General features: G+C 45.6%; 1 protein-coding gene across 8 annotated transcripts in view; it reads right to left on the reverse strand.

Moving 5' to 3' along the window:
• SLC38A12 (solute carrier family 38 member 12) overlaps nucleotides 1–12774 on the reverse strand; it is a 180193-nt gene that overhangs the window by 152290 nt on the left and 15129 nt on the right. For 7 of the 8 annotated variants that reach the window (XM_085856978.1, XM_085856974.1, XM_085856972.1 and 4 more), the window contains one exon: nucleotides 4910–5031. The exons of the other annotated variant lie outside the window; for it this stretch is intronic. Coding sequence is in view for 6 of the 7 variants with exons in the window: in XM_085856974.1 (XP_085713100.1) it covers nucleotides 4910–5031 (122 nt within the window). In the remaining variant the exon portion in view is untranslated. The remainder of the gene's footprint in view (nucleotides 1–4909; nucleotides 5032–12774) is intronic. 8 annotated transcript variants of the gene reach the window in all.

Raw genomic sequence — 12774 nt, forward strand, 5'->3', positions numbered from 1 at the left:
GTCTCCGAAACTAAGCAAACTTTTTGAATTCTGTTTGCGGGAATTGAACAGGGCATGAGCAGAGATGAATTACCGCACATATCATACATCACTATGACGTCATATCAATTTTTATGACGTCATTCATATTTTTTGACATTTTTTGTTTCACAACCCAGTTTTCATCGGATCTTCGTGAAACTTGCCATGTATATGCAGACGGCCCATGCGCAGACAGTAACATATGTATATTAGGGTGGTCCAAAAACAGCAAAAAAAAAAACATTCAGATGTTGTCTCCACAAGCCTTAAATTATTCCACTATGATTCAATAACGCGCATAAAAAGATGTAAGTTGATCGGAGGTGATTTAGAGGTCGCTCCAGATGACGACTTTTAGTTTCATGAGTGTTAAATTAGGGTATGGTCAGGTACGATTACGGGTACTTCTGAATGTCCGAGGTGGAAATGGAGTGCATTTTCGAACTCTATGGGGTCAAGTTACTCTAAGAAATGACTGCACCGACATTGAATTCACTACCATTTCGAAAATATGACCTAAAACAAGATTTATCATTACTGCAGTTGAGTAACTAATCCTACTCATTTCGATATTTTCTAATCTATAATTATTTTGTCGTCCATCTAAACCTTTTTTTAGAGTAAATCGACCCCACTGAGTTCGAAAATGCAGTCCATTTTCACCTACGAAGTTCAGAAGTGTACGGATTCGCATCTCACCATACCGTAATTTTTCAATCAATGGAATTACAAACTATTAGAATATTTTGTCTCATTTACCAAATACCACTATCATCTCCGCCTCTATTGCTGTCTCCACTCCCACCTGAACTTATTTCTAGCCGGCCCAACATCCAGTGTTTTAGATTCAATGATTCACAAAAAAATATGTTCGTTATTTATTTAGTTATTAACGATCTATAATTCCAGCAATCTGTGTGTGTCTGTCTGTCTGTCTGTCTGTCTGTCTGCGACCGCAGTTTCTCGACGACCGCTGGTCCGATCGGATTGAAACTTGCCAGGAACATTGCCGAGGCCCCGCGGATGTGCCTTTTCGAGGTTTGATGTCAATCGGACGAGTGGTTCCCAAGTTACGGCAATTTATCTGTCAACCAATGACAGGACACGGTGCTATGACATCACGAATGATGTCACAATTAATGTTTAATTATTTATTTTTTGCACGATTGACGTCACATTTCTTCTTCTTCTTCGTTTGGTATGACGTCACAATCAACGCTGGGGACCTGAGTATGTGCCTTTTCAAGAGTTGATATTAATCGGACAAGCGGTTCCCAAGTTACGGCCATTTATCTGTCAACCAATGACAAGACATGGTGCTATGAGATCACTAATGACGTCACAATTAATGTTTATTTGTTTTTTTTGCACGATTGACGTCAATTCTTCTTCTTCTTCGTTTGGTATGATGTCACAATAGACACTGGGGACCTGAGTATGTGCCTTTCCAAGGTTTGATATCGTTCTGCATCCGAGAGTATGTGCCTTTTCAAGGTTTGATATCGTTCTTCATTCAGTGGGGGTGAGAGAGAGGGGCGAGAGAGGAGGGGGAGAGAGGAGGGGGGAGAGAGGAGGGGGAGAGAGGAGGGGGAGAGAGGAGGGGGAGAGAGGAGGGGGAGAGAGGAGGGGGAGAGGAGGGAGGAGAGAGGGGACGAAAGAGGGGTGGAGAGAGGGGGGCAAGAGAGAGGAGTGAGAGAGGAGGGGGGAGAGAGGAGGGGCGAGACTAGGGGGGAGAGGGTGGGGGGCAAGAGAGGGGGGAGAGAGAGGGGCGGGGGAGAGAGGGCGGGGGGCAAGAGAGGGGCGAGAGAGAGGGGCGAGAGAGAGGGGGCATCACAATTCTTCTTCTTCTTTGTTTGATATGACATCACAGTTGACGCTGGTGACCTGAGTATGTTTCCCAGGTGTTTCCCAAGTTATGGCCATTTATGATACAGTTGATCCGATCTTATTGAAACAATGCCCCAATCCAGTCGTCGTTTACGAGAGCGAAGGAACAAAGCTGCACATACTGGCACGCACCTACGGGCCCGCACTTGTCTATCTATAATTCCAGCAATGTGTGTGTGTGTGTGTGTGTGTGTGTGTGTGTGTGTGTGTGTGTGTGTGTGTGTGTGTGTGTGTGTGTGTGTGTGTGTGTGTGTGTGTGTGTGTGTGTGTGTCTGTCTGTCTGCGACTGCTGTTTCTCGACGACCGCCGGTCCGATCTGATTGAAACTTGCCAGGAATATTGCCGGGGCCCCGCGGATGTGCCTTTTCAAGGTTTGATATCAATAGGATGAGCGGTTCCAAAGTTACGCCATTTATCTGTCAACCAATGACAGGACACGGTGCTATGACATCAGGAATGACGTCACAATTAATGTTTATTTATTTATTTATTCTTTTTTATGAATTTTTTAATTTATTTAATTATTGATTAATCCAAAGGTTTCAATTTTCCCAAGGGAAACAGCTGTTTCCCAAGGGGTTGAAAGCTGTTTTTCCCAAGGTTTGATTTAATTGTTGTGCTTGGTAGTCATTTGTGAATACATTTACTGACAGAGGGGCGAGAGAGGAGGGGGGAGAGAAGGGCGAGAAAGGGGGGAGAGAGGGGCAAGGGAGGGGGGCAAGGGAGGGGGCAAGGGAGGGGGCGAGAGAGGGGGCGAGAGAGGGGAGGGAGAGAGGGGAGGGAGAGAGGGGAGGGAGAGAGGGGAGGGAGAGAGTAGAGGGAGAGAGTAGAGGGAGAGAGTAGAGGGAGAGAGTAGAGGGAGAGAGTAGAGGGAGAGAGTAGAGGGAGAGAGGGGGAGAGAGGAGGCGTCACAATTCAAGAGAGGGGGAGAGAGGAGGTGGCGAGAGAGGAGGACGGGAGAGGGGGTGAGTGTGGGGGCGAGAGAGAGGGGCGAGAGAGAAGGGGGAAGAGAGGAAGGGCGAGACTAGGTGGGAGAGGGGGGCAAGAGGGGGTGGGAGCGAGAGAGGGGGGGGCGTCACAATTCTTCTTCTTCTTCGTTTGATATGACGTCACAATTGACGCCGGGGACCTGAGTATGTTTCCCAGGTGTTTCCCAAGTTATGGCCATTTATGATACGGTTGGTCCGATCTAATTGAAATAATGCCCCAATCAAGTTGTCGTTTACGAGAGTGAAGGAACGAAGCTGCACGTACGGGCATGCACGTACGGGCACGCACCTACGAGCCCGCACTAGTTATATTAAATTAGGGTATGGTAAGATGCGAATCTGTACACTTCTGAACTTCCTAGGTGAAAATGGACTGCATTTTCAAACTCAGTGGGGTCGATTTAATCTAAGAAATGTTTAGACAGACGACAAATTAATTATAGATTAGAAAATATCGAAATGAGTAGGATTAGTTACTCAACTCCCAAAATGATAAATCTTGTTTTCGGTCATATTTTCGAAATGGTAGTGAATTCAATGTCGGTGCAGTCATTTCTTAGAGTAAATCGACCCCATAGAGTTCGAAAATGCACTCCATTTCCACCTCGGACATCCAGAAGTACCCGTAATCGTACCTGACCATACCCTAATTTATTCAAGTCATGAGACTAAAAGTCGTCATATGGAGTGACCTCTAAATCACCTCTGATCAAGATAAAAAAAAAATTATGCGCGTTATTGGATCATATTAGAATAATTTTAAGCTTGTGGAGCAACATTCTATTTTTTTCGACTTTTTTGGACCACCCTAATGTATATACATACATACATACATACATACTGTTGTGGCCCATACTCTTGAACAGAGCATGGAAACTGCCAAAGCAGTTTTTCCTTGGCTATTTTGGCACAATCCTGGACGGGTCGCCACTCCGTCCGTTTCTTGGAACACAGCTGTGCCACTGATGCTGTGCCCCTTTTACCAGTACACTGGTACTCAGGAGGATAACAGGCTGAGTCAACCTCCCTGGTGTTAATTCAGCAGCCAACAGGGCTCAGGACATGAGGATTCCAAGTCAGCCACCCTTACCACTAAGCCAACATCAGTCTTATTTGTATATTATATCGACACACACACACACACACACACACACACACACACACACACACACACACACACACACACACACACACACACACACACACACACACACACACACACACACACACACACCCCGATCACCCTGGTCTTTTACTTCAAAAATATTACAAGCAACCTTTTTTCAGTGACATTCATATGCAAGAACTATAAATATACTTGCAAAAGTACCTGTCACTTTGCTGACAGATTTAATAAAAAGAAAACATGTTGTACTTCACAAACATTCTGCTATGTTCACTATCATTTGCCAGAGATCATCTTTCATCTGCTTGGAAGTTAGCCAACATTACCTTAATCAACAATCCTCGCTGCTTATAAATGGCATGAGCAAAATGCCACTGAGCTGCGAACCTCAGTGTTGGATGCTTTGGTTTGAACCTCCATTTTTAAAAAGTGAAATGAAACATAAGCAGGTGGTGGTACTCTCTGATACACACTTACATAGAGAGAATTGGGGTCCACCCCCACCCTGAATCCTCTCCCCCAGATGTGCTACCCCAACACAAACCTTACTTCGTTTTTAAATGTGTAAGCAAGATTTGGTTTAGTAGTTTTTTTTAGTTTTTGAAGCATATATAAACAAAGAAACACGAATTGAGCTTTATATATAAGAAAGGTACATCATGTTTGAAATGCTTAATGTAAAATAATAGAAAATTAAATTTTTTTAAATGAAAAAGTCCATGATATGGGGGAGGGGGGTTTCCCGTCATTTGTCACAACATACAAATTAATTTGAAATGTATTACTCCAGGTAGTATTTATTACATTGACACTCTAGGTATGTATTATGAAATCCATGACATAAGCATAGTCGACATTACTCCATGAAAGACTTTGTTGCACACACCTCATGAAAGCCAGGACTGCCAGAAGTATCAAACCCACAAGCCAGCCGGCCATGGCAAAGGCTTTAGGCATCGTCAGCGCCCCTGTGCCGACAATCAAATTGAACATGTACACCAAGAATATCTGTGAAACACAGCATATGCGCATATAAAAATATGATAAAGCTGGAGAACACCACAATGGGCCATTATAGCCAAATGTAGAATGGGACAAAAGCCATTGATAAGTATATATATATATATATATACATACATATATATATATATATATATATATATATATATATATATATATATATATATATATATATATATACATACATACATATATATATATATATATATATATATATATATATATATATATATATATATATATATATATATATATATATATTGTTGCGGTTCTCGGAACCGCATACATACAATAGATAGGTGTCCCAAGACAGTTATTCCATTATTATACGTGTAGATAGTCCCTTTCCTTTTGTTTCGCGGGACAAGACTGGAGTGTGTTGCGATGATCTAATAGCTCGGGTTGCTTAAATCATTTTCTCCTTCATTTCGTCCGAACTCTTCTTTTCGTCTGATTATTCCTGAGGTAAAACAGCCACGTGCGCCTTCGCTGTAAGGTGGGGCCTCATGGAGGCCAGCGTGTGCAGCGCCGCTGTGAGGGAACTGCTGCACAGAGATCCTCGCTCCAGGGTGAGCCCTAAACCCGGCGTGTCATGTAGTGCGCTTGGCAATGCAGGATTATCGTCTCGAGCTTCCGATGATCTGGGGAAGATTGCCGGTTGCATTAAAAAGGCATGCGAATGAATACCTCTTTAGAGGCTGCACGAATGGTGTTTTTCACAACACAGGAAACACAGCCAGCACGATGCCCACGCTGCACGAAACGCGTACGGAGGCCGATAAAGACGACTTCACGACACGTGTGACGGGATACGAGTATGCGGAGTAGAAGTGGCTCGTTCCTTTTCAACCTCAACATCCGACACATATTGGTGTTCGCCGCACGCACATGCTAGCGGAATCATGCGAACGAGAGCGCTGGCCATGTGCGTAATGGCCGAACCGCATGCACTGTATGGAATGTGTTCGAAAGCAGACACGTACGCCGTTCGCGAAACGTGCATGGATTTATCCATAATGATGCACCTTCGGCCATCGCTGGCAGCAGCGGATTCTCCATGGATGGTGAACGCCTTCTCGTCTCTACGGCCAGCAAAGCTGTGATCGAGCTGGGGAATGTACAGTGCGGGCTACGTTGGCACGCGGAGCGGGCACGTTGATCGGCGCTGGTCGGGCGCCCGAGTGGGCATGCAGGACCCTCGGCCGGTTGCCAGGACACAGCCCGGGGGGTTTTGCAGGACGATTCGCGTGCCAATTTCGGTGTGGGTGATTCGTGTCATGTCGTGGGGTCGGAGCAGAACACTGCTGCTGTCTGGGATGGCCTTGCCTGAAACGAAGTGAGGAAGTTTCTGGCCAAAGTTGGTGGGCCACGTGAGGGGTTGGGCCAATCAGAGCGCCCAATTCAGGTGATGGCGTTTCGATTTGGGGTAGCTCCTCCCCCCTGAGCTGCAAGTCCGATAAAGGTCAGAGCAGTCCCTCTGCCTTTCCCTTTCTCTGCCTCTCTCCCACTCCCGCCTCGCCTTGTCGACAACGCCACGACTCGCCTCCTCATCTCCGCCCACACGACGTCGACCCCACCAACCTACCTGGTCCCGCCTGCCACTCCGTCCTCGCACTCTGGCCTCCGCCCCTTCTCGACTCAAGCTCCTCCTTCATGAACATGGTCTCTACACGCGCGGCTGAAGCCAGAGACAACGCGCCCATTGTCGGGGACCGTACCACAGAGCATCCCCCCCCCAAAACGTATTGGTGGCGCGTTATGCTATCAAGCACAAAGGTACCAAGATCATAGACTCCTCAACTCCCCTCCTTTCCTCATTCAAAACTGTGTGTGTGTGTGTGTGTGTGTGTGTGTGTGTGTGTGTGTGTGTGTGTGTGTGTGTGTGTGTGTGTGTGTGTGTGTGTGTGTGTGTGTGTGCGCGCGCGCGCTGGCACCTGTCTGCTGAAGTAAAACTGCAGAAGATCGTTATCATTATAGTTATTAATTTTGCGTTAAGTCTGCTCTGAATCCCCTTTTATAAGTTGACTGTTAATTATCATTAGGAATGTTCCCAGCTCGTGATTGTAGTTTCTTTCATTGATCCAGCATGGTCCAAATCCTAGTTTAGCCGGGACTTTATTCCCAACGATCCGTTCCTTTTAGCCGGTACATCCTTGGCAGTGTCGCTCGGCTGCATCCGATCCGGTAAAGTGACCCGGTCAGGTAGAGTGATCCGGTTCGGACAAGGCCTACCGAGGGCGTGTTCCCCGGTAATTAAACCACGTGATTAATTATGTGACCCTATTAACCCATAGACGGGAGGACCCTAGGTCACGCGGTTGAGTAATTGGCGTCCACGGTCGGTTAAGCGACCCGCCGCGTCACGGAATTATCCGTGTGCGATGGCCTACAATTCCGGGGAGTCTGGTGGGAACCGAGATAGCTTCCCCCACCTAGTGGTCTTCTCACCCGACCCCTGGCCCGCAACAATATATATATATATATATATATATATATATATATATATATATATATATATATATATATATATATATATATATATATATATATATATATATATATATATATATATATATATATATATATATATATATATATATATATATATACCTGGTGTTGGCGCAGTGGTTAGGGCAGCGGCTTGGGATCCAACAGGTCCTGAGTTCAAGCCCCGTTGGGCCACTGAATTAATACACCAGGGGGTTGACTCAGCCTGTCATCCTTCCGAGGTCGGCGAAATGAGTACCAGTATACTGGGCCGGTGTATACCCCGGTTAAAATAGGTGTACCATATCCCTGTGTCGTAAGAGGCGACCAGGGTTGCGTCAGGAAGGGCATCCGGCGTAAAACATGTGCCAAATCACTATGCGGATCATTCGGGTGATCCACTGTGGCGACCCCTAATGGGAACAGCCGAAAGAAGAAGAAGAAGAAGATATATATATATATATATATATATATATATATATATATATATATATATATATATATATATATATACATATATATATATATATATACATATATATATACATATATATATATATATATATATATATATATATATACACACATATATATATATATATATATATATATATATATAGTTACGGCTGTGGAAATTCGCAGAGCACCATATAGGTCCTAAGATCAGTTATGCCGATAACTCTGTGTTTAGATAGATTTCCCCACCAATGTCTAAAGGATTTATTCGTGTGATCAGGGCTGTGATCTTTGAGTTAGCCGTTTTTCTTTTACTATCTTTATTTTGGACCAACCGCTTCACAACCACCACCGCCACCACCAACACCTTCTCCACCACCGCCTTCACACAACCACCTTACCCACAAGCGCCCAACCACACCACCCTCACGACCACCACAAAACGCCAGCCACACGACCATTACAACGACCACCGTAACCACCATCACGTTCCCACCTCAGCAGGTTTGCAAGAAGCCTGGCATTCGTCGGGAGAGAACGGACGACGGCCTCACCCGTCCCGTCCCCCCAACGAAAAACACGTGTGGAAGAGACGCGGGGAGGAAGTTATCGCACCTAAAGAGCCGAGCCGAACTCTCCTGGAATTTTCCCCCGCGCGCTGAGAAGGGGGGGGGCGAGGAGCCGTGGTTATAAAAAAGCGCGCTGAACGCGCGGTCGAAGTCTGCAGGTCTGCAGGTCGTGGTCGCTCGGTCTGCAGGTCGTGGTCCCAGTCAGAAGAGTCGTCTTGGTTGTCGTCGCTCTTGGCGCCGTTGTCCGAGTGATCGTAGTAGTCGGTGAGGTGGTGTCAGGATCGTGTGCGCTGAGGGGATTAGAGGTGGCTCTCTGGTTCGCTGGGTCATCGAGTCGGAAGAGACGCCAGCGGTGAAGGCTGGGTCTGGAGAACGGAGCCCAAGACTCCACCACATGTCACGTTTACTTCATTTCTTTTTGGGTGTTAGTGTATGTGTGTTCGTGGCGCCAGTCCGTTAAGTAAAACCCGTTTAAGTGATTGTGCATGTACATAATAATTATAGAGATCGGCTGTAGGCTTCTGTTTGCTCCTACTCTCCTTCTCCCCTTCCCCCATCGCATCATCCCCATCAATTGCTTGTACATTGCATTGCTTATGTGTTGTGTGTGGAATAAATATGCTTGTTTAAATATAACCCGTTCGTTGCGTCCTCTTTCCCTAATTGAACTGCCATATTGCCCTCGGAACATAGTTTCTTTTTAAATAGCCGGTAAAGTGATCGGGTCCAACGGGGCTCGCGATAACACCCCGCTCGGATATCCCAAAATGGAGCGAGCTGCATTAAGCGGCTCGTGTCCCAGCGGCCCCGTTGAGGTACAGTCTCTCGGTAATCTGCCCACGCGAATAATTAGGTATATGGACAATTCGGTGATTGACCCTGTCGCACGTGGGTGGAATATTGACTAGGCTGTGGTGTGCTTAAAAACACACCCGTGGCTGGTTTCCGGCATTGATCCGGAAAGCCGCGAGTGGATTGTCCGTTCGGTGGGCGAGACGGCCGCCCGCACACCGGCGGGCGGAGATCCACAACAATATATACATCTGTAATATTTTCTATTTTTTAAAGATTGGGGCAGTTGGGATTACATTTTTTTTAAAGAAGAAGAAGGCACTTCCAACCAAAAGTAAAAACAAGTTCGACTCCGCTAATTTGAGCAAAAAACCAAGAGCAGACCCGGTCGCAAGCAACGTTTCACCAGCTTCACAGCCGGTTTCCTCAGGCACAATAAAGTATTGATCTTCTTTAAATAAATCTAAAAAAAAAAAATATATATATATATATACACATATATATATATATATATATATATATATATACACATATATATATATATATATATATATATATATATATATATATATATATATATATATATACATACATACACACACAAATATAAAGTTATATTGTTGTGGGGCCGGGGTATCGGTGGCAAGCACAACCACTAGGGGGAGCAGTAGAGTCGGCTCCACCGAACACCCGGAATTTAGGTCGTACCTTTCAGATAAATCCGAAAGGTCACGGGTCCCTTATCAGACTGAAGATCGCCAATAGGTCGACCACGTGGGGTAGGGTCAATTGCCAATTTCAATATACCTAAATACCCACGTGGTCAAATTACCGGGGAAATTCACCCTCGGCAGGATCTGTGCGATCCGGAGCGTTACCGAGCCAGATCCGAGTCGTACCCCGAGCGGAGAGTACCAGAACCCTGCCAGCCAATTGCACGATTACAGCAACAATGAGGCCTCCTAATTCCCGTTCGCAGCGCGGCAAACCAATTATAGAAAGGACAAGGATGAGCTGGGACATTCAACAAGAGGGGATATATTTACAATGGGGGGAAGGGAAGCACACAAAAAGCAGTTATCCGAATAAGAAATGTAATGTACAATGAGCAAAAGAAAGCACTTACACAATTCTACTTGAAGACGGGCCCACAAAGAGACACACACGCCCCAAAAGAAATGATGGCCGTGGCCTTTATTGATACCCCCAGCTCGGAGGGAACATGAGCTGGAAGTAAAGATGCAAGCTTGGACCTTCCTGCCTCGTGTGGCCCTTGACGATCCGGCTCGGTGGGACTCGAAGCCGCAACTCGATGCCGCTACAAGCACCGGGTACGGAGGGCAGCGTCGGGCTCCAGCAAGCGACGAGACAGCGAGCGCTAGCAGAGGAGACAGGCAAGCGATTCTCGTCCTGACAGACTTGCAGGCAGGCGATCCTCCGCGGGACGGGCTCAAGGGAAAAAAGAGACAGACCTCCTCGTGCACACCCGCTCTTCTCTTCACCCCCCCCCCCCGACGCAACTCACCTCCGGATTGGCCGGTGGGTTGTCAGGCGACTCGTGGCGGCCTCCCGATTGGCTGGGGCACGCGTGTGGTGCTCGCCCTCCACTCATTGGCTGGAGGAAACGCTCTCCTCCCCTCCTCGGAGCGGAGCTTCGACCCGAGACGACGAAAGCTCCGCCCACGTCCCCAGCCAAAAACACGTGCGTAATGGCGACCGGTCGAGTGCGGGAAGGTGGCGTTGTAGTGGATGTAGTAGTAGTAGCTGTAGTTGTTGTTGGTGGTGTAAAAATCCTAACTATAAAATAACCCGTAGCGCACACGTGTAATTCCCATTAGACAGAAGGGGATGAATTCTAACTGTACACATACTTATCGACATAACTAACTATGGGACCTGAATGTTGAGTGCGCATGGTTTCCAGATTCGTAACAAAATATACTCTACTGGTCAAAAGTTTTATAACACCCCCATTTTTCAGTTTTTACTGAAATTTAAGCAGTTCAAGTCCAGTGAATAACCTGAAGTGGTACAAAGCTAAGCAGTAAACTGCCAGAGGTTAAAAAAAAAGTTTAGGTTACCAAAAACTGAAAAAGTAATGTAAATTTCAGAGTTGTTAAAAAAGGCCCTTTTCAGGTAACAAGTAATGCGTTAGCAACTGCAGCTGTTCTGCAGCAATGGAAGTAAATTAAGCCTTGAAAGTTGATGAAAACAATTCCTACAAGAGTCCCAACTTTTGTTGATTAGTTACAAACCCTCTGTCTGTATAAAATCAGTGTTGGAACAGACTGTGTTGCTACACCTACTGAAGCATTATTTGGACAATATTGCACTGCATGAAGTAGTATATTGCTATCATAATGGCAAGAAAAAGACAATTAACAAAAGAAGACAGACAGACCATTATAACCATAAAAAGTGTGGGTCTTTCCTTTGGAGAAATTGCAAAAAATTCAAGGTGTCAGTGAGTACAGTTTCCTACACCATCAAAAGGCACTTGGAAACTGGAGGACACTGACAGGAAGTGGTCTGGTAGACCCAAAGCCACAACACAATCAGAAGACAAGTTTCTGAGAGTCATCAGCTTGCATGATAGGTGGCTCATGGGTCAGCAGCTTCAAGCACAGCTTAACACTGGTCGAAGTAAGTAAGTCTCAGTTTCAACTGTGAAGAGAAGACTTTGAGCTGCAGGTTTGACAGGTCGTTGTAATTTTGGTTAATCGTCTAACTTGACACCCAAGTTGTGTTTTTTTGCAAATGCCATTTGAAATTCACAGCCCTATGAAAAAAATAAAACAAGTAACAGGGAACCATGTGGCCATAAACAATGCAGCATGCAAAGGGTTAACCAAACGTGGTTAAAACGCCATTCGACATGTTGACTAATCAGTAATGATAATGAGGTTACAAGTAAGGGCCCTGTCACACCTTGACGTTTTAGCCAGGAATGGCAACGTATAAAAATGCACATAAAACGTTGGCGTACACTGAAGTTTTTATGTTTTTTTTTAAGTTTTGGTCGTATTCATAACATGTTGGTCATATGCGTAACGTTTTAGTAACGGGCACAGAACGTTTCGTTGTGTTAAAGATAACTTGTACCAACGAATGCTTAGCCTGTTGTCGGCGTTCACAACCTATGCCCAACGATAGTTTAACTTCATCATAGCGCGCTGCACATATCGCTGACGAACTCGTGGCGTTCTCTGTTAAAAACCTGCCGCACGCCGATTTAAATCATAACCGCCTGAAAATTGGAAGTGTCAACATAGCAGTCACACCTTGACAATTTAGCCAGCGTATGCCGACCTATGAAAAATGTGTCTAAAACGCTGGGACACGTCGAATACGGTATGGGTAAGTTGTGTATACGTTAGGAGCACGCTGAAAAACAATGAAGTACGCTGGCATATTACGTGGTACGTCT

The sequence above is a fragment of the Eptatretus burgeri genome, chromosome 15, assembly GCF_056783735.1.
Source record: "Eptatretus burgeri isolate ZD-2024b chromosome 15, Ebu_testis_v1, whole genome shotgun sequence".
NCBI lineage: Eukaryota > Metazoa > Chordata > Myxini > Myxiniformes > Myxinidae > Eptatretus > Eptatretus burgeri.